Raw genomic sequence first — 27,878 nt, 5'->3', positions numbered from 1 at the left:
ACCAAATGGCATAGCATATAGATTTCTAAAGGAAAAATTGAAGGAGCCCAAGGAGGAAATAGATAGTAAGGCCAAATTAGTGGGGGATCTCAACCTTCCCCTTTCAGAACTAAATAAATCAAGCCAAAAAAATAAATAAGAAAAGAAGTAAGGGAAGTGAATGGAATGCTGGAAAAATTAGAGTTATAAATATCTGGAGAAAACAGAACAGGAATAAAAAGGAATATACCTTCTTCTCAGCAGTACATGGTACATATACAAAAACTGACCATATGCTAGTGCATAGAAACATTGCAAACAAATGAAGAAAAGCTTTTTAGATCATAATGAGATTAAAAATTATACTTAACAAGGGTCCATGGAAAGGCAAATTTAAATTTAATTGGAAACTAAATAATCTAATTCTTCAAAACTGGGGGGTCAAAACAAGAGATCAAGAATATCAAGGGAAATAATTTTTAAAATGTGAAGGTTTGAGGCTAAGAGACAGAAGGGTGGATCAGTGTAATAAACTAGGGGTAAATGACCTCAGCAAGCTAGTGTTCAATAAACCTGGCACTTATTGGAAGTAATTTTTCCCTATCATATGCTAATAAATCTGACAATCTAGATGAAATAGATGAATATTTACAAAAATATACACTACTCAGATTAACAAAAGAGGAAATAGAATTCCTAAACAATCACATCACAGAAAAAAAAAACAATTTAACAGACTATCAAAGAATTTCCTAAGGAATTTAGCCCCACGGCTAAATGGATTCATGTGAATGCTACTAAACATTCAAAGAACAAAGAATACTACCTAAAATATTTGAAAAAAATAGGGAAAGAAAATCCTTCCAAATTCTTTTTCTGATACAAATATGTTAAATCTTACCTAAACAAAGGATAACTAAAACAGAGAAAGAAGACTAATCTCTCTAACACTGATGCAAAGAAAATTATATAAAATACTAGCAAGGAGATTGTAGCATTATATCTAACAAGGACCATGATTAGGTTGGTTTTATACCAGGTATGCAGGATGGTTCAATATGAGGAAAACCATAAGCATAAGTGACCTTATCAATAACAAAACCAATAAAAACCATATAATTATTTCAAAGATACAGAACATGATATTGACAAAATTCAATACCCATTCCTCATAAAACATAAAAACATTAAAAATAAATGAATCTTTCCTCAAAATGGTAGCTGGCATCTCTCTAAAGCCATCAGCAAGATAAATAGCAATAAATAGCATCCCATTCACATCCCTTACTTCTTTACTTATTTATTTTTTTGGTTTGATTTATTTAGTTCTGAAAGGGGAAGGTTGAGATCCTCCACTAATTTGGCCTTACTATCTATTTCCTCCTTGGAGGAATTTTTCTTTATTCAATTTTAAATAACTCCTCAGTTTTCACTTTTAATTTATCTAATCTGGACTTAGAAATAAAGTTACTTATTTTATTTGCCCTCCATTGATCTGCAGTACATCATGTAATTTAGAACTGAGGATAGCACTGACAAAAAGGCAATCGGAAGTTCGTGCCTGTGACTGGTAAGATCTGTTTTCATATTTGTTGTGAAATAGAACTGGTCCATTATAAAAGCATTTAGATATTCATTTCATTTCATGTGGACTCTGTGTTGACCTGCCCTAATGGTCGATGATATCTGCACAAAAGCATTTCTGGAAGCAGAGCTTTGATATCTCTGATTTATTCCAATGTATCATTCCTTCTTTTAAACAAAAATATAAAATATAAAAGTATTACTCTACTGTTGTCTTTGTAAAGGACCATATCTGCAGTGTCAAATGGGTCTTGTTTGCAAGTTTATTCCCCCTTCTTCAACCTATTGGTTTTTAGATTCATAAGGGTGTTTAAATATCACATTGTCCAGGGTCCAATTAACCAACATTTCATTAGCAATCCCAGGATACAGAAGAGTTCTTACTAAGCCTACATAGAGGCAATGAGATGGTATAGTGCATAGAAAGTCACACAGGTCAAGAAGACCTGAGTTCATATCTGACCTCAGACATTTACTGTGTGACCCTAGGAAGTCATTTAACCTCTGTATGCCTCAGATTCCTCAAATGTAAAATAGGAATAATAACACCTACTTCCCAGGGTGGTTGTGAGGATCAAATGAGATTTTTGTAAACTTCTTAGCACAGTATCCTGCACATAGCAGGCACTTAATAAACATTTCTTGCCATTTCCTCTTCCTTAAATGAGCCATCACCATTACTGACATTCCCTTATTTTCTGTTTCCTTTATCATCCCCTTCCCCCATAATGTGGATGATGGGTTGGCCTGTAAGTGGATTTTTATTGTGAGTTACTACTACTACTACTATGACAACGACGACGACGACTATGACTACTACAACTATGACTGCTATGACTACGACTACTAGGACTACTACTACTACTACAGTTTGATTAGAAAGGCACTAGATTTGGAGTCAGAAATCCTATTTAAATTTATTATGCAGATTACCTAATTAATGTTGTTATTGTGCTTTATAATCTATAAAATAATATAAAAATATTATATCTGTGTAGCCTTAACCAAGTCAATCTCCCAAGACCTTAGTTTCCTTATTTGTGAAATAAGGGAATGGGACTAGATCACTCAGTTCAATTTCATCTCTGAATCTTCTGATTTTTTTTTAATTTCAACACTCTGCTAACTACTAGGAAACTACAAGCAATAGAGAAGACCCAGACCTTGACCCCATGGAACTTAAAGAATAAGAGAGCTATCTATATATGACCAAAACAACTAACTTATTTTAACAATCCTGTGTGATGTTTTTCCTTTGTCTTCTTGTAAATCCTCCACAGGCATTGCAGCATGCATGCTAGGAACCTTCCTTTATATTTCTAGACATTGTATAGATAATATATAGATAATATAAATATATAGATAGATAGATATATAGATAATATAAATATAGATAATTTATCCTTTGCTCTCATGCATGACAGATTCACCTTCTGACCAATGCTCCCTAGCCCAACACAAGCAACTAGAAAATGAAATATTAAAGTGAATGAATAAAAAAGCATTCATTAAATGCTTACTAAATGCCAAGCACTAAGCTTAGTACTAGGGATACAAATACAAAACAAAGGCAGTCTATGTCCACAAGAAGCTTATATTCTAATGTGTAAAAACACCTATTGGGGGATGATGACCATGGAAGGCACTTTGGTACAAAAAGTTATAGAGATGGTGATTGGGGCCATAGGGGAGTAGATTAATTAGATAGAGAGATAGAATAAACATTAATTGGGTACCTACTATGAATCAAGTGTTGGAGATACAAGAAAAAGCAATCTAATGAGAAACAAAGTACAAAAAGAGGCAATCTAATGAGAAAGACAAGTACAAACTATACAATGCAAGCTATATACATACATATGTGTATTTATATAAGAACATATATAAAGGAACAGAAAGAAGACACCAGAATTTAGAGGAGTTGGGAAAGAGTGCATATAAAAGATGGGATTTTAGTTGTTACTTAAAGAAAGCCATGGAGGTCAGTGACATAGCAGAGGAAGGAGAGCATTTTAGGCATGAGGGACAGCCAAAGAAGTTTCCTGGAGCTGAGTCAGTGAAATGTCTTCTTCATGGAACAACGAAGAGGCCAGTGTCACTGGATCAAAGAATATGAGTCTGGGAGTAAGGTACAGGAAGACTGGAAAACTGGTGAGGAGGCTGAGTTATTAATGGCTTTGAATCCCAAACAGAACATTTTTTAAATTTTATCCTGGAGGTGACATGGAGCCACTTTATTGAACAGGAGAAGTGATATAATCACACTTGTACTTTATGGATTGGAGTGAGAGGTGAGTTGAGGCAGGTAGACCCACTACCAGGCCCACTACCAGGTTATTACAATAGTAATCACAAATTTGGGAGATGGGGAGGATAGTTTTGCCCTCTACAGTAATAGGAAAGGCAGGAGGGAAGGGTTTAAAGGGAAAGATAAGGAATTCTCTTTTTTACTTAATTGAATTTAAGATTTCTATTGAATTTCCAGTTCAAGGTGTCTGAAAGGGAATTGAAAATGTGAGATTTTAGTTCAGCAGAGTTTGGGACTAGAAAGGGGAATTTGAGAATCATCAATATCAACTGAAGTAGTGTGGAAAACAAAGAGGACCCCAAGGAGTACCTGCATTTACCAGGCATAATCTATAGGAGGACCCAGCAAAGGAGCCAGAGAAAGAGTAGTCAGGTAGAGGAGGACAACCAGGAAGGAGAAAAAGAAATGTGTGATATGGGAATATGTGGACAACTACTACCAGGATCTTGATTGGATAGTAGATATGAATAGCATGAATCTCAAAGGAAGAGAGGTTACTGACTGATGGAGGTAGGGAAAGAATGTGTATGTGGCAATGGGGAGCAAGAATTGTTCTAATCCCCCACTTCAGCCAGTTGTGTGAATGAAGTTGGAGCCAGGACTGGAAAGGGCAGCCAGTAAAGCTCTATCATCAGAGGGATGCCAAGGAGAGCAAGATTTCAGTAAGAATACTATCTACTCCAAGGGTAATGGTAGTTAACACACATACACACACACACACACACACACATATATAGGTGATTTGGTTGGCAAGAAGGCTGTGGAGGAGTAGGCCAGAGTGGAAGGAATAAAGTGAAGTATGATTGTGGCTTTTCCTAAAATAACAATGTTCCTTCTGCTATGGTCACCAGTCCCACTTCTTTCTGCTGGATCCTTGGACCATGTCCATGAAAACACCCTGAGTTCCGGTCCTGGAGTTTTCTACTTAGCTTGATCAGAATTTGGCCTAAATTGAAACATCCTACATTCTTCTTATATCAGCCTGGTAATGTAGAATATTTTTAATATGTTGCTGGGTAACCTTTTTTTGCTAATATTTCATTTAAAATTTTATATCAATATTTATTAAGGATGTTGGTTTCTATTTTTCCTTTCTTTGTTTTGAATCTCCGTGGTTTAGATACCAAGATCATATTTGTATCATCAAAGCTTAGGATCCAGTTCCTCTTTTTATCTTTTTGCAAACAATTTGAGCAATAATGAAATGAATTGTTCTTTGAAAGTTTGTTAGAATTTGCTCATAAACCCATCTGGTCCCAGGGTCTCCTCCCTACCTTTGGAAATAGACATAAAGCTTGTCCAAATTCTTTTTCTGACGTAGCATTTTTCACATTTTCTGTTTCTTATTCTATTCATATGATTTTATATTTTTCTAAATATTCTATTTTATTTAAAATTGTCAGTTGTTGGGGATGTAGACTCTAAATTAACATCCTAGAGCAAACATCAACAACATGGAAATAGGTTCTGATCAAGGACACAAGTAATACCCAATAAAATTGCATGTCAGCTGTGAGAAGGGTGGTGGGAGGGAAGGGAGGAAAATAATGTAATTATTGTAACCAAGGAATAATGTTCTAAATTGACTAAATAAATCAATTCAAATGGAAAAAAATAATAAAAAGTAAAATTGTCAGTTATATTTACATGTAGGGGAGGAAATAGTTTCTAATAGTATCATTCATTTGTTATAAATTCTCCTTTTTCATTTTTGTTAGATATTTGGCTTTCCTCTTCCTTTTAAAAAATCAAATTGGCTATGGTTTCTGGTTCTTTTCCTATTAAAAACAGGTCCTAGGTATATTTGCTCTTTGATTTTTTTTGCTTTCAATTTTATTAATCTTTTATTTTTAAGATTTCTCTTTTGGTGTTTAAATGGATAGAGGAATTTGATGTTTGTCTAAGATTTGTTTTAGTTGCCTGCCCATTCATTCTTTTATTAATGAAAAAATTTAGAGAGAAATTTTCCATGCTAGACTCTTTGGTTGCATCTAAAATTTTGATATATTGTCTTATTATTGAAATTATCTTTACTAAATGTATATTATTTCTTTGATTTGCTTTTTGATGCACTAATTCTTTAGGATTAGGTCACTCTCCAATAATTTTTAATCCTTTGGTGAACCTAGAGTGGATATAATTTTTATCACACTATAATCAGTAAAGGATTGCTAGATATTATTGCTTTTCTGCTTTTATTGATGGGGGTGAGTTTCAATGTCCTAATACATTTTTTATAAAGGTACCAGACACAACTGAGAAATAGCTGATTTTCTTTGGAGTTCTTGGGGTTTGTGTCTTTAGCATTCTTGGCATCATAATAGCTCTATGGCTCTTTATCTTTTTCATTCTTCTAGCCTTATTCCAAGATAGGGACTTTGTGTTAAGAGCCAGGCTATGTGCACTTATGGGAGGGACTATCATGACCTTGTATGGTCTTGATCTCTTTTTATCTGATGATCTAGTACTACATCAGAATAGATTTGGGAGGCACAAGTGATCATTGAACCCAGAAGAGTGGTTAAAAATTAGTAGTAGGGATCAAGTGTTGAGAAAAGAGCTTAAAGTCAAACCTTTGGAGACATCCACAGTTATAGATAGAAGGAATCTGAACAAATGGAATATGAACCAATAAGATATAATCAATTGAGTTAGGGTATGATGAGAAAGCAGTATCACTGAAGATAATGAAATTAAATATCCAAAAAGGAGTGGGGTAAACATAAAGCTACAAAAAGTCTGAGGATGAGGAAAGAAAAATAATAACTGATTTCAAAAATAAGTTAATATTGAACTTTGAGAGATTTTTCAGTAGATTAAATAATAAGATCAAAAACCAGATTGCAATGGATAGAGAAGCAAGAAGTTGAAAGAATGGATACAGGTTATTTTTCTAAGAGTTTACCTATGACAGGGAAGAAAGAGGATGAGAACTTAAGGAGTATCCAAGGTCAATAAAGATATATTTAAAACAAGGGTAGAATTGAATGTGTTTCAAGACAGTAGAGAAGGAATCCATAATGAAGAAATTAAGAATGAGAGAGAGGGAATAATCACTTGGGCAAGCTCCTTAAGGACATAAGAGATGGGATCAAAGGCAAAAAGAACTGGTGAAAAATTAAAGCAAGAATGGGACATGTGCAGATACAAAAAGGTTTTGAGGTATAGAAAATAGGGGCTATAAGAGTTTATTAATAATGGCCTCCATCCTCTCATTAAAGTAGGAGACAAATGCATTTGTTGAGGATGGGGTAGAATTGGATATTGAGCCATGAAGAGAAAAAAATTGAGTTTAGAACAACCACAAGTAAGGTCTATCTATGATAAAAATCTAATCATAGATAAAAGAATTTCTGCAAAGCAGTGAGAAATATATTGAGACTCCTTTATGATTCTAGGACTCTTTTCTACTTTGCAGGTTCTAAAGATAATTTTCTCTTAATATATATTCAAATCTTTACCCATTATGTTCCTTCTAATGGAGTTACAAAATCTCAGAGACTATCTAGTTCATCACATACCTAAATAATATTCCTCTCTAAAGTTTACCCTACAAAATACTTTTGCTTGTGAATATCACTGTCTCCTAAGGCATCCTATTCTACTTTTGCTTTTCTATATTTGTTTGTAATGTTTTTATGCTCTAGTACATTGTCAATCATTGTAAATGTACAATGTGCTGCTGAAAAGAAGGTATATTCCTTTCTATCCCAATTTACTTTTCTCTATACATCTATTAGCTCTAATTTTTCTAAGATTTCATTCACATTTCTTTTTTCTTATTTCTTTTTTTATTTGATTTGATTTATCTAGATCTGATAGAGGAAGGTTCAGGTCTCCCACTAGTATAGTTTTACTATTTCCTTCTTAAGCTCCAATAGTTTCTCCTTTAAAAATATGGATGCTATATCATTTGGTACATACGTGTTGAGTACTAATATTTCTTCATTGTCTATACTACCTTTTATCAGGATGTAATTACCTTCCTCATGTCTTTTAATCAGATTTATTTTTACTTTGGCTTTGTCAGATATCATGATTGTGACTCCTGCCTTCCTTTTCTCAGTTCATACCCAATAAATTCTGCTCCAACCTCTTACCTTTGTGCCTACCTGCTTCATGTGTGTTTTTTGTAGACAACATATGCTATCTGGCCATTTTATGGGTGAGTTCATCCCATTCACATTAGAGTTATGATTTCCACCTGTTATTCCCCATCATTTTTATTTCCTCTTTTTCCCGTTCTTTCACTATTTCCTTCCACACCAGTGTTTATCTTTTAATCAGTCCCCCTTTTCCCCACCCTTATTTTACTTTCCTTCACACTCTCCTATTTCTCTTTAAGGTCTATTAATCACTACCCCCAACCTTTCTTTCCCTGCCCCTCACCATCACCCCTTCCTTATTCCCTTTCAACTTCTCTGTAGGGTAAGATAGAATTATATATGGGGTAAGATAGAATTTTATATGCCAATAGATGTAGCTGTTCTTCCCTCTCAGAACTGATTCCACTGAAAGTAAGGTTTAAGTATTACCTGTCACCACTCTCTTCTTCCCCTTATATAGGATTATTTCCCCCCACCCCACCCAATGTACCTCTTATGTGGTTATCCTATTTTACCTCTTCCTTCAAGTTTATCTTAGTACCATCCTCTTTTTTGTTCCCCCCCATTTTTTAACATATCATCTTAAACAGCTTAATACCACAACCTCTGCCTATGAATATTGCTTCTATCTACTATGGTAATGAAAACAATTTTCAAGAGTTACAGATATCATTTTTCCATAAAGGAATATAATCAATTTAACCTTACTGAAGCCCTTAAACTTCCCCCCCCCCTTTCTTGTTTACCTTTTTTATGGTTCTCTTGAATTTTATATTTAGACACCAAATTTTCCATTTGGTTCTGGTCTTTTCTTTAGGAATGCTCAGAAATATTCTATTTTACTAAATGTCAGTACTTTCTCCTGAAAGTATGTAGTCAGTTATTTTATAGGGTTTTTTAGGGTGTATAAACAGTTTTATTACAAAACCATTTTGTCATTTAGTTAGTTAAAGCGATAGCAAGATATTACCAGTGCAGCTTCTATAATATAGGTCTAATGTATTGCAGCAATTGTATTCTTTTCTTATAGTCTGTATTACCTCCACAATATACAAGTTATCTGTAATCATTACTGCTGCAAATCTGAATTCATATATACTATTTAGGAAAGAGCTGAGTGGTAAGAAATAGGTGAAGAAAACAAACTGTTTAGGGTCTTTAAAAGCAAACAAACATGAAATTATTTATTATCCAACAATTCATCTGAGGATTGATATTTTAAGGAATTCTTTTACTTTAAAAAGACAGCCAAATTAATGCTTCTAGAGTTAGTCTGAATAGCAGCAGTGCCCAAGGAGTACTTATTTTGCTTAGTACTTGTTAGACAGCAATACCTGTGCAATGCACTTGTTGTCACACACGCAAACAGGTAGAATGAAATGATATCTCTGGTTTTTAGCCATATCACAATTCCTTGTTCCAAGTTTCTTTTAAAAATAAAACTATTCCATTAGTGTCTTCTGAATGCTATTATTGTTGCTTATCTGTTGGCAAACCTCCTTCTGTGTTGTGTTTGTTTTGAAGGGATCTTCCACTATATCACCAATATTCCTTTCTTATAGAAGTGTCTTTTTCTTTAGCTAGCATTTCACATAACTCTAATGCTTTATTAAGCATGTCTTCCTTGTTGTCACATTGGTTTTCTAACATATCTTCATATATATCCACAAGAAAGATGATCAGATAGGGAGAACTGTGACTTGGCTGTAAATCTAACAACTGCTCTAAAAGGATGGGATACTTGGAAAGATCATGATCTTGCAGAATCCTTTTAAAATAATTCCATGCACTTTCATTATGTGGTGCAGTTTTTATAATTTCTAGAGTATATTGAACTTATCTCTCCAGGATAGCAGGACCTTTGTAGCCTGAAGTGTTAGAAATTACTAAGTGTCTTTGGTTCCACACAGAGTTATTTCTCACATCCTTTTTGAGAAGTTGGTCTACATATTGCATCTCATTATCCCAAAGCTTGAACTTCTGAATGACCCACTGTCGATGCTGCCAGACATGGTAGTTCTTTCATCCTGGTTAAGAATATCATCAATAAAATCAAGCTCCTGAGAAGGATCCTTCAGTCGCTCCACTAACACTTGCCTGTGGTGCCAGACTTGGTAGTTTGGGAGCTGTTCCTCAATTATTTTCAGTAATATAGTTCATTTCCTCACTTAGATCCTTTTGTAATGACTTTAAGAGAACTCTCCAAAAATGCCACACAGTATAATTAGCTGCATTTAGCTCAATAGCATCTCTAGTTAATTTAAAAGCTAATTCAATTCTTTCATCATATTGCAGAACAATATGAAAATAATCATAAACATCTCTAAATTTTTCACTATAAATGATCTGAACCACTGGATTTGGCCCATCATTCTGGGGCACTGACTTCATATCAGCCCATTCTGATCTGTCCCTGTACAAGACATAGGTGGGCAAGTCAAGACACATCAGGACATGGTCCTCCAGGAAGGAGTTGCCTTCCACTTCCTCAGCCTCTGCAGACACTACAGCAGCAGGCACCACCGGCACTGTTTCAGGCTCCAATTCAAGAGGCTTCAGTGGCTTCAATTACTCCAGTTCCCAGGCTGCCAAGCACCCCCCAACCATGTGGGCCTCCACCACCACCAGGGCGACCACCATCTCACATCAGTTCAGACAGTGGCAGCCTATAGTCAGTTATAATGGGTAGGTGATTCTTGGTTGTGGACCCAATTCTCTTACCTTTCTGAATATCATATTCCAAGACTTGTGGTTCTTTAGTGTGGAGGCTGCCAGATCCTATGTAATCCTGACTGGGGTACCCTGATATCTGAATTGTCTCTTTCTGGCTGTTTGCAATATTTCCCCTTGGCCTGGGAGCTCTTGAATTTGGATATAACATTCCTGGGAGTTGTCTCTTGAAGATTTAATGTTGGGGTGATCTATGGTTTCTTTCAATGACTATTTTGCCCTCTTGTTCAAGAATATCAGGGTAGTTTTCTTGGATAATTTCTTTTTTTTTTTTTACATTTTATTTAATTAGTCAATTTAGACAATTTTCCCCAGGTTACAAGAATCATGTTCTTGTAACCTGCCTGGCTGTGCATTCTGGGGGCATTTACAAGTCCATTCCTCTCCTACCAACTTACAATTTTAAATACTTGAAGATAATTATAATTCTCTTCTCCAGTCCAACATCCCCATTTCCTTTAGCCTATATAGCTATGACATGAATTCAAGATCTTTCATGAACTTGTTTGCCCTCCTCTGGACATTTCCCAGTTCATAAAAACTCTTCATTAAATTATGAAAAATTGAACCCAAAATTCCTTTTAGTTTCATCATGTGTAATCTGATCAGGGCAGAGTGTATTGGTACCACCACCTCCCCATAATCCTAGACATTATGACAGTAAGGCATAATTTTTTTTAAACCCTTACCTTCCATTTTGGAGTCAATACTGTGTATTGGCTCCAAGGCAGAAGAGTGGTAAGGGCTAAGCAATGGGGGTTAAGTGACTTGCCCAGGGTCATACAGCTAGGAAGTGTCTGAGGCTAGATTTGAACCTAGGACCTCCCATCTCTAGGCTTGACTCTCAGTCCACTGAACTTAAGGCCTCATTGCTCTTCTGCCTTAGAACCAATGCACAGTATTGATTCTGAGACGGAAGGAAAGGGTTAAAAAAAAAACTTCCCAGATCTCTTAGAAATAGAAGTCAAAATGGAAATAGAAAGAATCCACTGCTCATCTCAAAGAAAGTAACCCCCAAATTAAAACTCCCAGGGACATCCTAGTCAAATCCAGAATTTTTAATTAAAAAAAAAAAGTATTACAGGCAGCCAGAAAGAATTGGAATATCAAGGAGTAATAGTCAGGTTCACAAATGATTTATTTTTTATTCTTTTATTTTAAATCTTTTTCCATGTTTACATATTTAATTTTCTGTCCCTCCCCTCTTCCCTCCCACCGCCTACATCCAATAAGTACTTCCACTGTGTTATACAAATGTTATCACTTATACCTATTTCCATATTATTCATTTTTTCAATAATCTTTTAAAACCCAAACCCCAAATATATATCCACATAAACAAATGATAAGTCATTTGTTTTTCTTCTGTGTTTTTATTCCCACAGTTCTTTCTTTTGAGGTGGATAGCATTCTTTCTCATAAATCCCTTGGGTTTGTCTTGTATTATCAAAGTCCATTACATTGGATTATTCTATAATATTTTACTTTCTGTGTATAATGTTTTCTTGATTCTGCTCATTTCACTCTGCATCAATTCCTAGAGGTTCTTCCAGTTCATATAGAAATCCTCCAGTTCATCATTCCTTACAATACATTTGTGTTCCATCACCATCAGATACCACAATTTGTTCAACCATTCCCAAATCAAGAGGCAACTCTTTATTTTCCATTTTTTTTTTTGCCACCACAAAGAGCACAGCTAGGAATATTTTTGTACAAAAAATTTTCCTTATTATCTCTGTAGAGTACAAACCCTAGTAGTGATATTGCTGGATTAAAGGGCATGCACTCTTTAAATACCTTTGGGCATAGTTCCAAATTGCCTTCCAGGATGTTTGGAATAATTCACAACTCCACCAGCAACGTATTAGTGTCCCAACTTTACCACATACACTTCAACATTTATTCATTTCCTTTATTGTCATATTGGCCAATCTGCTATGTGTGAGGTAGTACCTCAGAGTTGTTTTGATTTGCATTTCTCTAATCAGGAGGGATTTAGAATATTTTTTCATGTGATTATTAAGAGTTTTTATTTCTTCATCTGAAAACTGCCTATTCATGTCCTTTGACCATTTGTCAATTGGGGAATGGGTTGATTTCTTGTACATTTGACTTAATTCCTTTTAAATATAAGAAATTAGACCTTTGCAAGAGGTTTTGTTATAAACATATTTCCCAGTTTGTTGTTTCTCTTCTGATTTTGGTTGCATTGGTTTTGTTTGTAAAGAAACTTTTAAATTTAATGTAATCAAAATTATTCATTTTACATTTTGAAATGTTCTCTCTCTTGCTTGATCTTAAATTCTTTCCTTTCCCATAGATCTGACAGGTATACAATCCTATGTTCACCTAATTCACTTATAATTTCCTGATTTATATTTAAGTCACTTACCCACTATAAATTTATCTTGGTATAGGGTGTGAGATATTGATCTAAACCTAATCTCTCCCATACCATTTTCCAATTTTCCCAGCAGTTTTTGTCAAATACTGGGTTCTTGTTCCAAAAGCTGGGATCTTTGGGCTTATCAAACACTATCTTGCATTTACCCCGAGTCTATTCCATTGATCCACCTTTCTACCTCTTAGCTAGTACCATATTGTTTTGATGATCACTACTTTCTAGGACAGTTTAAAAACTGGTACTGCTAGGCCTCCATCAATCACATTATATTTTTCATTAATTCCCTTTATATTCTTGATCTTTTGTTCTTCCAAATGAACTTTGCTATAATTTTTCCTAATTCTATAAAGTTTTTTTGCTAGTTTGATGGGTATGACACTGGATAAGTAAGTTAGTTTGTGTATATGTTATCTTGTCCTACCCATGAACAATTAATGTTTTTCCAATATCTAGTTTTATTTCTGTTAAAAGTGTTATGTAGTTGTGTTCATATAATTTCTGAGTTTGTCTTGGCAGATAGATTCCCAAATATTTTATATTACCTAGAGTGATTTTCAATGGAGTTTCTCTTTTTAGCTCTTGCTGCTGATTTTTATTGGAAGTAAATAGAAATGCTGATGATTTATGTGGGGTTTATTTTGTACCCTGTGGCTTTGTTAAAGTTACTGATTATTTCCACTAGTTTTTTAGTTAATTCTCTAGGATTCTTATAGTAGACCATATCATCTGCAAAGAGTGATAATTTAGTTTCCACACTGAATACTTTAATCTCTGCAATTTCTTTTTCTTCTCTAATTACTACAGCTAGTGTTTCTAGTACAATATTAAATAATAGTGGTGATAATAGGCATCCTTGCTTCACTCCTGATCTTATTGGAAAGGCCTCTAACTTATATCCAATGCAGTTAACATTTGCTGATGGTTTTGAATAAATGCTGTTTATTATTTTGAAGAAAGGCCCTTCTATTTCTATATTTTCTAGAGTTTTTCATAGGAATGGATATTGTATTTTGTCAAGTTTTTTCTGCATCTATTGAGATTGTGATATTGAGATGTGATTTCAGTTTAGTATGATTGTTGAAGTGGTCAATTATGTGGATGGTTTTCCTAATGTTAAACCGGTCTTGCATTCCTGATATAAATCCCACCTGATCATAGTGAATAATCCTCATGGTAACTTGCTATAGTCTCTTTGGTAGTCTTTTATTTAAGATTTTTTCATCTATGTTCATTAAAAAGATTGGTCTGCAGTTTTCTTTTCCTGGTTTGGGGATCAGCAACATATTTGTGTCATAAAATGAATTTGGTAAGACTCCTTCTTTGCTTATTTTGTCAAATACTTTGTGTAGTATTAGTATTAGTTGTTCTTTAAATGTTTGATAGCATTCACTTGTGAATCCATCATGCCCTGAGGACTTTTTCTTGGGGAATTCCTTGATGGCTGGTTCAATTTCTTTTTATGAGATAGAATTACTTGAGTATTCTATTTTCAAACTAGGCATTTTATATTTTTGTAAAATTGTACATTTCACCTAAATTATCATATTTATTGCCATATAAATGGGCATAGGAGCTCTTAATAATTGTCTTAATTTCCTTTTCAATAGAGGTGAGATCTCCCTTTTCATTTTGGAATTTGATTCTTTTGTTCCTATTTTTCATTAGATTTACCAATATTTTATCTATTTTATTTGTTTTTTCAAACTACCAGCTCCTACTCTTATTTATAAGTTCAATAGTTCTTTCAATTTCAATTTTATAAATTTCTCTTTTAATTTTTATGATTTTTAATTTATTTTAATCTGGAGATTTTTAATTAGTTCTAGTTCTAATTTTTTAAGTTGCAAGCCCAATTCATTGATCTCCTCTCTCTCTATTGTGTTGATATAGTTATTCAGGTATATATATTTTCCCTGAATACTGCTTTGGCTATATCCCATAGATTTTATATTGCATATGTTGTCCCCTCATTGTCATTCTCTTCAATGAAATCAATAATTGTTTCTATGATGTTTTTTGACCCATCAGTTTTGAAGAATTAAATTATTTAGTTTCCAATTAAATTTTTTAAATTTGCTTTTCCATGAACCTTATTAATTATAATTTTCATCACATTATGATCTGAAAAAGCGGTATTTATGATTTCAGCTTTTCTGCATTTGTGTGCAATATTTCTATGTCCTAGTACATGCTCCATCTTTGTATATGTACCATGTACTACTGAGAAGAAGGTATATTCCTTTTTATACCTATTCAGTTTTCTCCAGATATCCATTAATTCTAATTTTTCTAACATTTCATTCATTTCCCTTACTTCTTTCTTATTTATTTTTTGGTTCGATTTATCTAGTTCTGAAAGGGGAAGGTTAAGATGCCCCACTAATATGGTCTTACTATCTATTTCTTCCTTGAACTTCTATAATTTCTTTTTTTTTTAATGTAGATTTTATACCATTTGGTATATAAATGTTTAGTAATGATATTACTTCATTTTTTATAGTACCTTTTAGCAAAATATAATTTTTCCCTTAACTCTTTTAATCAGATCAATTTCTACATTAGCTTTGTCTGGTATCATGATTGCTAATCCTGCTTTTTTTAATTTAAAAGATGCATAATAAATTCTGCTCCAGCCTTTTACATTTAATCTATGTATGTCACCCTGCCTCAAATGTGTTTCTTATAAACAACATACAAGATTCTGGTTTTTAATCCATTTTATGGATGACTTCATCCCATTCACATTCAGCATCATGATTATTAATTGTGTATTGCCCTTCATCATATTATCCCCTTTAGATCCTGCTCTATTCCCTTTCACTCTGGTCCTCCTCACCAGTATTTTGCTTTTTGTCACCCCCTCCATTATTACCCTCTCCCTCCAATTACCTCCACCTTCCCTTGTCTTACTCCTCTTCTACTTCTGTGTAGGATAAGACAGAATTCTATATCCCACTGAGTTTTTTATTCCTCTCTGAGCCAGTTACAAGGAGAGTAAAGTTTAAACATTGCCCATCACCACCCTTGTCTTCCCCTCTCTATAATGGTTTTTCACACCTCTTTATGTTATATAATTTACCCCATCCTATCTCTCCCTTCTTTTTTTCTCTCAGTTAAACCCTCTCTTTAACCCCTTAATTTTTTTTCATATCCTATCATATGCATACATATCCAATCATACATAAATATCATTTCACATCATCACATTTAAATATACATCAAATTGGGAGCAGCTGGGTAGCTCAGTGGATAGAGAGCCAGGCCTAGATATGGGAGGTCCTGGGTTCAAATGTGGCCTCAGACACTTCCGAGATGTGTGACCCTGGGCAAGTCACTTAACTCCCACTGCCCAACCCTTACCACTTTTCTGCCTTGGAACCAATTCACAGTACAGTATTGATTCCAAGATAGAAGGTAAGGGTTTGAAAAAAATACACATCATATCTTCATATAGTATTATATACATCATATCATCATAATGAGCTTATTTCTCCACCATCTTTCTGAGTAATTTCCTTCTATCTTCTCTACTACTAAGAGTAATATTTGAAAATTACAGATATCCTCTTTCCATGTAGACATATAAACATTTTGACCTTAATGAGTACTTTAAATTTTTTCTTTCTTTTTTGGCTTCTCTTGTGTCTTGTATTTGGCATTCAATTTTTTTGTTTAGGTCTTACCTATTCCTCAGGAATGCCTGGAAATCTTCTATCTTATTGAATATCCATTTTTTTCCACTGAAAGAATATACTCAGTTTTGTGAGGCAGGTGACTCTGGGTTGTAAACCCAGATCTTTTGCCTCCTCAATATCATATTCCATGCCTTTTGATCCTTTAATGTAGAAGCCTCTAGGTCCTGTGTGATTAATGTAAAATCTGCTAGGTCCTGTGTGCTCCATATTATTTGAATGATTTCTTTCTGGCTGTTTGCAGTACTTTCTCCTTGGCTTGGTGTCTCTTTAGCTATTACATTCCTGGAAGGTGTCATTTAAGGATTTCTTTCTGGAGATGATGTGTGAATTGTTTCTATTTCAATTTTATTTTCTCATTCAAAGATCTCTGGATAATTTTCTTTGATAATTTCTTGTATTATGATGTCCAAGGTTTTTTCTTGATCATGGCTTTCAGGTAATCCAATAATCCTCAAGTTGTCTCTCCTGGATCTATCTTCAAGGTCTTTTTTTTTCATGTTTTCCTCATCTTTTTATTCCTTTGATTCTGCTTTATTGTTTCTTGATTGCTCATGAAATATTTAGTTTCTAGTTGCTCAATTCTAATTTTTTAAGGCCTGATTTTCCTCCGTCAGTTTTTTGTTCTCCTTTTTTATTTCTTCTTGCAATGCTTTCATTCCTCTTCCCCTTTTTTCCTTTATCTCTCTTAATTGGTTTTTGAAGTATTTTTGAGCTCTTCCAGGATCTATGTCTAATCCATATTTTTCTTTTGGACTTTGTGTGCGTTTGCTTCGCTTTCACTACCCCCTTCTATGTCTGTATCTTGCTCTTTGTCTCCATAAAAATCATTTTTCCTACCTAATTATAGGGAGGCTCTGTTTTCTGGGAGGTTGGGGTACCCTCGTAACTACAGGCCTTCCTTGATGTTATGTTTCAGCCTGAGGGCTGAAAGTTCTGAAAGCCCCTCCCCCTGATGATTCAATTAACCCTTGAGATCCTGATAGATTAAAGACTTTCCTTAGGCTTGGTTGTAAGCTTTTGGTATTACTCTGATCTTAATCAGGTCAGGAACTACTTAAATTCTAGCCTCAGGCTTAGATGTAAGTTTTTGGTCTTACTATGTATTTATTCTAATCAGGCATACTCTTGATTGCCCTGTCCTAGAGCTCTGCCCTGAGCTTTAGTCAAAAAGATCCAGGCTCCCCCTTAGAACTATCAGCCACCCTAAACTGTGACTTATGTCCTCATCCCAAGTCCCTACTGGGACTCCTAGCTTCATTCTGCGCCCACACAGATCAGCCCACTTTAGACCAGACTTCCCTCGGCTGGTACTCCAGACTTCTTCACAGGTTTGAAATTTCAAGTGGTTTGGGTCGGCTTGGACACTATTTGCCCAGGCAGGATCTGAAGTTCTGAATGTTGGATTGGGCTTAGGTTCTGCAACTGGAAGAGCAGATGTGGGATAGACATGTGTGGCTTGCTCTTGGATTTCTCTTCACTCCTTGCTGTAGTCTTGCTGACTATACTCTCCTCTCACCAGTGCCCCAGATGTTCTCTGCCTATCTTTTGGGTTTTTCTTTTCTTGAAAGTTGTCTCACTCTGTCTTCTTGTTGGTTCTTTCACTCCTATATTCATTTTGTAGTGACATTTTAATATTGGTTGGAGAGGATTCTCATGGTCACTGAGAGTTTCTCTGTTCTACATTGCCATCTTGGCTCCTCCCCCTGAAATCAACAGCTCACACATGATTTAGCAGGTACTACTATTAGGGAGGAAAGAAGGGCATAGGCTTACAGCCAAGAAAACGTAGACAGCAAAACCAAGTATAAAATTATAGCCAAAGAATTAGACTCTTCATGAAATAGATTGTTTTCAAGTAAAGACTATTAACTATTCAACTATTTTGAAGTTCAAGCACAAGAATTTAAAAAAGCATAAAAAGTAAATATGAATGATGACAAAGGGATAAAGAATGATAAACTAATTACATTGAAACATGGGTAGTTCATACCTGTGTCCTCTCTGAACATTATCATTAGGGTTACAGATGGAGTCTAATTACACAAGTCTTGGGAGTTAAGTTATATAGAGAGAGAGGGTGTGTATATATATATATATAGAGAGAGAGAGAGAGAGAGTTATATATTTATATAATATGTTATATTATAAGACATGTGATAAGTTATATATATAGTTATAGTTTATATATAGTTAAATAAAGGAATACACTAAGGTTGGGGGGTAGCATGCAGAAAGGAAAGGAAGGTTAGGGAAAATTATCTCAATCAGGGTATGCAAATACATCCTAACCTTTAAAGAGAGATATGGATCAGGGGCATCAATCAGACTTTACCCTAGATCAAACAACTTTGAGAGCTGGCAGGACTCCATCTTGAATTATCCCTGAAAACCTAGAATAAAAGAGCACTTAACACCATAAGGAAGTTCCAGCAAGACTAGTCCAGACCTTCTCTCCATAAGTGCATAGAGTCTAGTACTAATATCAAGTTAGTCCTCTCCTCACCATCATGTACATCCTTAGAAAAACCATTTATTACGCTATCCACATTCACAGGAAGAACTGTGGGACTAGAAATACAGAAGAAAAACAACTGTTTGATCCCATGGGTTGATGGGGGATATGATTGGGGATGTAGACTCTAAATGATCACTCTAGTGCAATTATTAATAATATGGAAATAGGTCTGGATCAATGACACAAGTAAAACCCAGTGGAATTCTGTGTTGACTGTGGGGGGGAGGGGGGAAAAAGAACATTAATCATGTAATCATGGAAAAAATATTCTAATTAATTAAATAAAAATTTTCAATTAAAAAAAATAACTCTTCAAGCAACCCAATAGAATGAATAACATTTAACAAGGAAAAACAAGGCAGTCTTCCAATAAAGCTTTAGAAACTACAGAGAAAAGAAGAAATTGGGCCAACTTAAATATGAAACTAAAGAAGATAATGAATGATAGGCTTGAAACTGAATGATTTTCCTACAAAAGTAACTACTCAAATCTTTTTTGAAAGACGATGAAATTATCAAAAATTGAACATAAAAGTTATAAAAATGACTAAATAATTTAGGATACCCATGGTAAATAAGATTGTTACAATCAATAGTGAAAATCAAGAAGACACATTTGATAAAAGAGCTAAACTAACAAAGAAAAATTAATATAATCAGTCATGATATTTTGCAACATTTTAAAAGTACAATTTGTAAAAAGATAACCAGGAAAAAAATCTACAAAAATTTTTCTGAAGCTGAAGACACAAAAGGAGAAAATGAAAGCAAAAAGTTAACCATTTGAATGTGTCAAGATTATAACCAAAAAATGAACATCTTAAGTCAGCAAAATTTAGGAATTATGAAAAGTTAAGCTAATTTTTAAAAAGTCACTTTATAATCTCATAATGAAAGAAAAAAATTCAATGTTGCAAAAAATATTATAAATAAATGGGGGGAAAAAAAGCAAATATAGCTCCTGTCATTGATCCCCTCTAGGCCACAAAGGGCTGTGGGAGAAGGTAGTACAGTGATCCCTCACCTATTGTGGGTATTACTTTCCAGAGTCTCACACAATAGGTGAAAATCTGTGAAGTATCATTGTATTGCATTTCCATTGTGTACAGTACAGTATTCATCCACAAAATCTTGTGATATAACCAAAACTCTGCAATACAGAATGTCTTTTTTTTTAAGCCACAATAAGTGAACTATGATATAATGAGGGACAACTGTATCTTTTTTACTATGTAACTTGTCTACCTATACACAAGTAAAACCTAGGAATTTCAGGTCTGATCACCCTAAAAGGATGATGGTAAGCTCACTTTTCCCATAACCTAGCCTATCGGCCCTACTTGTGTGGGAACATATAGGATGTTCCCACACAAGTAGGGCCAATAGGCTTTTTATTCCCCAATATAAGCATTTAGATTCACAAGGCAACAACATAAAAGTTTTCATTTTACATAGTAAAAGACACAGAAAAGACTTGCATCTAAGTAAAAAGTCAAGGAAAGCCCCCTCACTGAAAGATAGAGAAAACATAAGATCCTGCTTGGCTCATTGTTTTTTGAGACAAATATGTGCCAATTTTTTTTTTAACCACCAACATGGAATTTAGAGTTCAAAAGGAAACTGACTCACTTTTGATGATGAAGTTCTGCAGTTAGTCCTTTTCACAAGTTGCATCATGCTGATTGCCTCAAGCAGCAGATCATGCAGAACCTCTTCCATGAAATTCATAATCATTCAGTATTTTCCTTGACTATTCACTCAGGAAAAACCAAGACATGAAAATGCCTAGTGTTCAGACTGTGGTTCTCAGTTGGAAAAATGACCCACGTACCTGGTATATCAATACCAGTATATCTTAGACAAAAATTATTCATGGACAGTGAACTGAGCCTACAACAGGAAGAGGAAAATGGGTGGAATTGCCTTTGAAAAATTATGCAATGCTTTTAACCCTAACTTCACCCTGAAGCAAAGGTTCATCTCTGAACACCAGAATTCTTCCAATGGTGCTATATTTCTACAAGTCACAGAATAGCAGTCTCTAAAAAAAGTTAAATTTTTGTTGCTGCTATACAGTCATGGCCAACTCTTTGTGACCCCATTTGGGTTTTATTTTGGCAAAGATACTGAAGTAGTTTGCCATTTCCTTCTCCAACTCATTTTAATAGAATAAGGGAACTGAGGCAAATAGGGTTAAGTGACGTGTCCAGGGTCACATAGCTTGTATCTGAGGCAAGATTTGAACTCAGATCTTCCTAACTCCAGGCCTAGAGTTCTAGCTACTATGCCACCTAGATGCCTGGAATATATTTTTAAAGAATTGCAAAGGTGAAGTGTTATAAAGAATCTAATGGGAGAGGTATATGACCAGAAAAGAAGGTAGATCAGACATGTAATAAAAGATGAGCTTTGAACAACTCATGTTTGCAATCTCAAAATGTGTCTAGAAGGCTCTCCAAATGTTGAGTGGGCCATCTAAAGGGAATTTATGAGAGATATGGACAAGAGTCTCAAGCATGTCTGCATCATTGGCACACCCACAACTAATGAAATTAGAAATTGTTTTAAGTATTGCTGTATCAAAGAAATATATATTCCTGTGGCATAGCAGGGCAGGAAAAAAACACACAACAACAAACAAGTATGTTCATGGAGCATAACCCATTCCTTCTACATAGCAAAGCAAACAGCAGAACTATCAACCATCTTACACAAGTGTAGTGCCTGTCACTTTCATTCATACTTCTTTCCTATGATAAATTGCAAGGCAAGCAATAAAACTCAGAAAAAAATAAAATCTCCACTGGTGATTGTAGAAAAAATAAGAAACAACGAACACTGCAAATAATTTGTAGTGTTTAATAAAGGGGTACTAGCCGAGGAAAATAGTATAAGCTCCAACAACCTCCTGAGCTCCCACCAGAGCCCCAGACCAAAAGCCCCTCCCAGCATGGGATTGGTCCATTTTTAGACCAATCCCATGCCAGGACATAAAGAGAAGAGAACCCTGGGAAGAGCAGGGAAACCCCCAGCATACAGGTTTTTTTTAAACACACATTATCTAGACCTCTCATTCTGATAGACCATTATCTAAGGGTTTAGTGTTATATGGGCTCTTAACTTCTGAAACAATTCTCATCCTAGAGAAGGCCACACAATGTATATGTGTATCTACAAAGGACATTTTTTAAAATTAAAATTGTGTTAGTGTAGTTCATTTGGGGGGGGTGAGAACATGGAGATTAGGTTCACTATGAGAGCAAAGCAGTTTTTTATTTTCCCTTCTTTTCTCAGCCAAACCCCTAGATATAACTGGCTATATGAATTGCCTCAATTTGCTCTCTTTTCTCACCACTTAGAATTTTGTATTCTGACTTGATTCAACAGAAATTGCTACCTTCAAAATTAAACTGATTTTTTAAATTTCCAAATCTGGTGGTCATTACTCATGCTTTTTCCTGGGTTCAAACCTCAAATCTTGCTCTTATTATTCATGTAACATTAGATAGGCCATTTAACATCACTAGACCTTAGTTTCTTCATCTGTAAAATGAGGGTTAGTTTTAAAGACTTCTAAGCTCTCTGCTCTAAACCTGTGATCTTGTGATCTTATTAAATATTTATTGAATCAGCATTACCAACCTCATTATAGTGACAGCCCTAAAAATTAAGTCCAGTGATCCACAAAACTCTATTATAATGTGTAAGTTAGAGAGCACCAAGAAGCTTCATCTATGAATTGAGTCTCCCAGCTACTGAGAATAACACTGCCACAAATTGAGAACTTTCCTTCCAGTACTTTCATTTTTCCCAACAAGAACCCAAACCTCCAATCCCTTTATTCTCACTCATGGGAACTTCAACTACATAATTGATTTGGGACTTGGGACTCTTGTTCTGATGAGATGAATATACTCGCTTCTTGACCTAAAGATAGGGGCCATTGAACTTGAAGCCTCAAAAGAGAAACTATCCCTTTGGACAATCAGAGTTCTCCACCTTTACAGCTATTGAGACTGTTTGAAAGTTGTATTATGGCTCCAAATTATGATCTCCCTCCACTACCCTACAGCTCAAAATATACCTCCCTGTTGACTGGGTTGACATGCATGCCACTCCCAATTTGATAATAATTGTACGTATTTCTATAGTGTTTTAAAGTTTACAAGCTTTTTCCAGAATAAAAAAAATGTACCCTAAAGTATAACTAAAGATGTTTTATATTCCAACAGTAAGATACATATCATCACCCATTACATAATTTTGTTTCTAAATTTTGTGTGTTTCCATTTAGAACACACATTCATTTTTTGAGTGTGTTTTGAATTGTGATTCTACTCTTAGTTCTTCTCTACATGTACAACATGCATATTTGACCAGGATTCTCTTTTATATAGTTTGATAATTTGGTAATAGCCAAAGGACCATTATTGCATGTAAGTAATATGGATAGTTACTGCCTAATTTATTCCCAAGGTAAGTAGGCTTTAAAGTTAGTAGCTTGTGACAAATTCATTTCTCTTGCAATGGGCTAAGTTCATTTTCACAGAGTAAATCATCACCATTCACCAGAAATTCAATTCACAGATCCTATTATCTAATAGTGGTACTAAAAAATGAAATCTAAACTCTCCGAAAGCTCAGAAAGGAAACCGGACTTGAGAGAAGAAGTCTATCGTGCTGGTTCCCACAGTGAAATTGCCAAATTTGGGGCAACTCCCCCATAAAACTGTACTAACGACCAAAGGCCAGTCTCAACCTAGCTGCACTCACTAAAACTATATAAGGAATAAAAGATAAAACGACTGAGGAAGCAAAGTTTGATTTTCTGAGCATATCAGTTTATTAAGAAATATATGCCAATTGCTCAACAAATTGGGACCACGTTCTTTCCTCAGTTTAAAGCTAGACCCCAAATATAGCAGTAGAGAGATTTTTGTACAATAAAATAATCAAATAATACTAATTATTTAAATGGAAACAATACAACATTAGGTTATCCGATTTCTAATCTAATCTCTAATTGGATGAAAGATTAGGGACTTTCCAAGTTAGAGGTGTCCCAATCCTCTCCCAGTATCTATCAATAGTCAAAGGAATGTGAAATCAACTGATTGATCAGTGTGAGGGTAGCCATTGGGTCGTTGACCCCTGGTGAACCAGGGCTTTGCTCACCCAGCATGTGAAGACTGCTTCGGTGGAACAGACAGAAGAAACCAATAAGAAGGTTCAACGGCTGAGAGGACGACGCAGCAAAGCACTGTGGAGTGCTTAGGGCGTGTTGGAGCACAAAAGACAACATGGCCATCCAATTCAGCTGAGGAAGTCTCCAGATGTAAGGACTTTTTGTGCCACTGGACCCAGGCTTCCAACGCCGAGAGAGTGGGACTGTCTCTGTGCATTGACTTTTCCACTTAAATCTCCTTCACGCACAAGTGTCTTTGTGCACACTCATCTATGAAAATGCATGAAGACATGTCATCCTTGGTTACCGAGAGATTACTACTATGGGAAAACTCCTTACCTCAATCTTAGGATTTTACTGTGTTTCTAATTAGCATAACTAAACAGCAGGTATGGTCCAGTTTCACAGCACACAGGGCTAGGTTCAAATAATGAATAAGGTATTCTCCCAATTCTCATAATAGAATTAACTTTTTCTCCTAGGACAAAATTTGGACTAAGCCCATAACTGAATAGAAAGAGAACTAAACTAGCTCCACAATATGGAGTCATTGAGATTTACTCAATTTCCACAATTAGTCATTCCTGTTCTAATCACCATCACAATTTTCTCAGTGGGTCCAGTTCTGAAATTCACTGCTATTTTGAAATTTAAATTTTAAAATAAATTACTATTTGCGAATGTTCTATTAAATAGAATGACCTGGGGGTGAGATTACTCATTGTTTTTCATTGATCAAAAAACTTCAGGATAACTGATTAGGCTTAACCTAGTCTATATAACTGCCTCTTATTGTGTATTTCAGGGATTGGAGTTCATTGGGAACGCCTCACAGATACAGTGAGCATTGATGATGACTTAAATTTGGGGCATATTCTGGGAATGATGCTGGTTGATGCTTTCTGCTATGGTTTAGCAGGCTGGTATATGGAAGTTGTCTTTCCAGGGGAGTATGGTATACCTCAACCATGGTACTTCTTCTTGAAGGTGAGTTCTGAAGCTATTCCTTAGATTATCAATAGCCTTTTTTGCTTTAGCTAGTTAGTGGAAAGGTGGTCATAAGAATCCCTACCCCTACCCACAGTGACCTTATCTGAAAGCTGAAGCCTAAATATCTTATTGTAATGGAACATTTTTTCTCTTTCTGTCCTGGATTAATCCACGAATGAATTCAGTTTCAAATATGTTTGCAATTGAATCAGATGGTCAGGTGACCATACTAGCACAGTCAGATGTGATAAAAATGTACATTAAATATTATCTGTGGATCATATCATGCAAATCACCTTAAATGTGAGTAATTAGCTCTCTTTCAGTAAAATATGATGAATAAGATTGTCTTTAAGAAAGAGTTCCAGAGGTAAAGAATAATGTTCTAATAACATCTTCAGGAAGATAAGAATACACCCTTTAATATAATTCTATCAACTGTCTAAAGAGGTAAATAAGAATATATCACATAAATTTCAGCATTAAGGATGTTGATAAAACTGACAGAAAGTATAATCTTTGACCCACATGGAATACTTCTTCCTTGAGTTAATTCAGAGTCATGGTCATACTAAGCAATATGATGGCAATAATACTGCTTTTTTCTACTTTTTGCCATGACTCCAATTTTAAAGTTGCTTCATTTTGACACCTTTCAACAGTTGGCAGTTTAATGAATTTTTGAAATTGAATTTTGGAGACAAGTCTAAGCTCATTTTGTTAAGAAATTCAATACCTAAAAAATTAGCTGAGGTTTTCTTTATTTTAGTCAACAAAATAAGCAGAGCCTTGTTGTTTTCAGCTATTATAATCCTCCAATTCTATTGTTTGTTGACTACCTATCTTGATAATACAGTTTTTGTTATCTTAGCGCTCCTACTGGTATGGGTACCCCAAACCTCTTTTTAGAAGTCATAAAGACTCTGAAGATAATTCACAAAATCAATACATGGAGGCCGAACCAGTAGGATTGGTGGCAGGAGTACAGATCAAAAATCTATCCAAGGTATTTAATTTTTCTAAATCTCTTTTCCAGGTGGACCCGGAAATGTTGTTACTATTGTAAAATCAATGTTTTATATAATATCCTGGACCAAGAGTGTGGATATCTGGGTTCCAGTCTTAATTCTACCCTGACAGAGACAACTCAATTAAACATTCATTTTGTGCTATCTATGTATTAAGCAATATCTCAAAGCCTAGGAATGATATAAAGACAAACGGCACTAAAATTTGAAATTATTATTAATAACAAATACAATCTCACCCTCTAGCTTTCTCCTATCCAATTCTGGGTACAATTCACTACCCATGTTTAGTACCTGTTCCAGATATAAGCATTAATAGACAAATTAACTTAGTTATCCACCTGCTTATTAATATTTGAACAATAGCCATTTCAATACATTTTGTCATCATATATGTATTATTAGACAAATCTCTTTCAAATAAAGATCTCATTGAGAAGACCTTTAATATTTTGATACATAACCTGCTCCACAAACAAGAACATATAGATGATTTTACCATAAATATGAAGTCTCTCTTCCTATTTGACAATCTTCCATAGCAATAGATGATATGTCTATGAACATACTTTTTATATGAACATAATCTTTTATAAGTCAGTTATCAGAGTTGATAAACAAGTAGCTTCTTGGTTTTATATATTATGGGGTTTTACATACATGAAAGACTTTTCTTTGAAGGTGAGCCTTTAAGGCTGCAGTTTGTATATTAATGAGCTTTTTTAATGCTCTTTTTAAAATGAAACTAAGTAATAATAAATGAAGTAGAACTTTATGTGTTATTATAAATAGTCTGCTACAGAAAATAATTTACAAAAAGCTTTCTTTTTCACTTCTCATATTTCATCAAGGAGATCCTCAATATGTGTTTAGAAAATTCTCATAAAAATTTCATAAAAAGAAAAAACAATTTCTCAAAATATTCAAAACTATATTGCTTCTAACATGAATCTACCCCATATGCATGTGTACAGATTTGGTGGTCTGATTTTTTTATCATCTTAAGTGCTATTTATTCTTAGACTACATCATTGCCTAAGGTGATTGAATCTATATTTTGTTATTCTGTTCTTTAAAGAATAAAGATAAAGAATTTTGCAACATTCACTCAACTTTTTTTGTAATTATTCTCATTTATTCTATTATAGATATTGTAGATATTATTTTGGGGGATCTGATTACTTCATTCTGCATCAGTTCCTATAGATTATTCCATGTTTCTCTGCATTCACCATTTCTTACAGCATAATAATCCTTTGTATTTATATGCTACTATTCCTCACTCAATTCACATCTACTTTGTTTACAGTTCCTTGTTATAACAGAAAAGTATGGCCATAAATATTTTGGT

At 34.6% G+C, this 27,878-nt stretch overlaps 1 protein-coding gene and 1 pseudogene across 7 annotated transcripts in view; one reads left to right on the top strand and one right to left on the bottom strand.

Moving 5' to 3' along the window:
- LOC100026608 (phospholipid-transporting ATPase ABCA3-like) overlaps positions 1 to 27,878 on the top strand; it is a 268,136-nt gene that overhangs the window by 98,172 nt on the left and 142,086 nt on the right. For all 7 annotated transcript variants that reach the window (XM_016423876.2, XM_056806544.1, XM_056806543.1 and 4 more), the window contains 2 exons: positions 25,315 to 25,496; positions 26,371 to 26,505. In XM_016423876.2, coding sequence (XP_016279362.1) covers positions 25,315 to 25,496; positions 26,371 to 26,505 — 317 coding nt within the window. The remainder of the gene's footprint in view (positions 1 to 25,314; positions 25,497 to 26,370; positions 26,506 to 27,878) is intronic.
- Positions 9,349 to 10,425, bottom strand: LOC103093219 (protein farnesyltransferase/geranylgeranyltransferase type-1 subunit alpha-like; annotated as a pseudogene).

This window comes from Monodelphis domestica, chromosome 7 (genome assembly GCF_027887165.1).
Source record: "Monodelphis domestica isolate mMonDom1 chromosome 7, mMonDom1.pri, whole genome shotgun sequence".
Taxonomy (NCBI): Eukaryota; Metazoa; Chordata; class Mammalia; order Didelphimorphia; family Didelphidae; genus Monodelphis; species Monodelphis domestica.
This window is presented reverse-complemented; position numbering and strand designations above follow the sequence as displayed.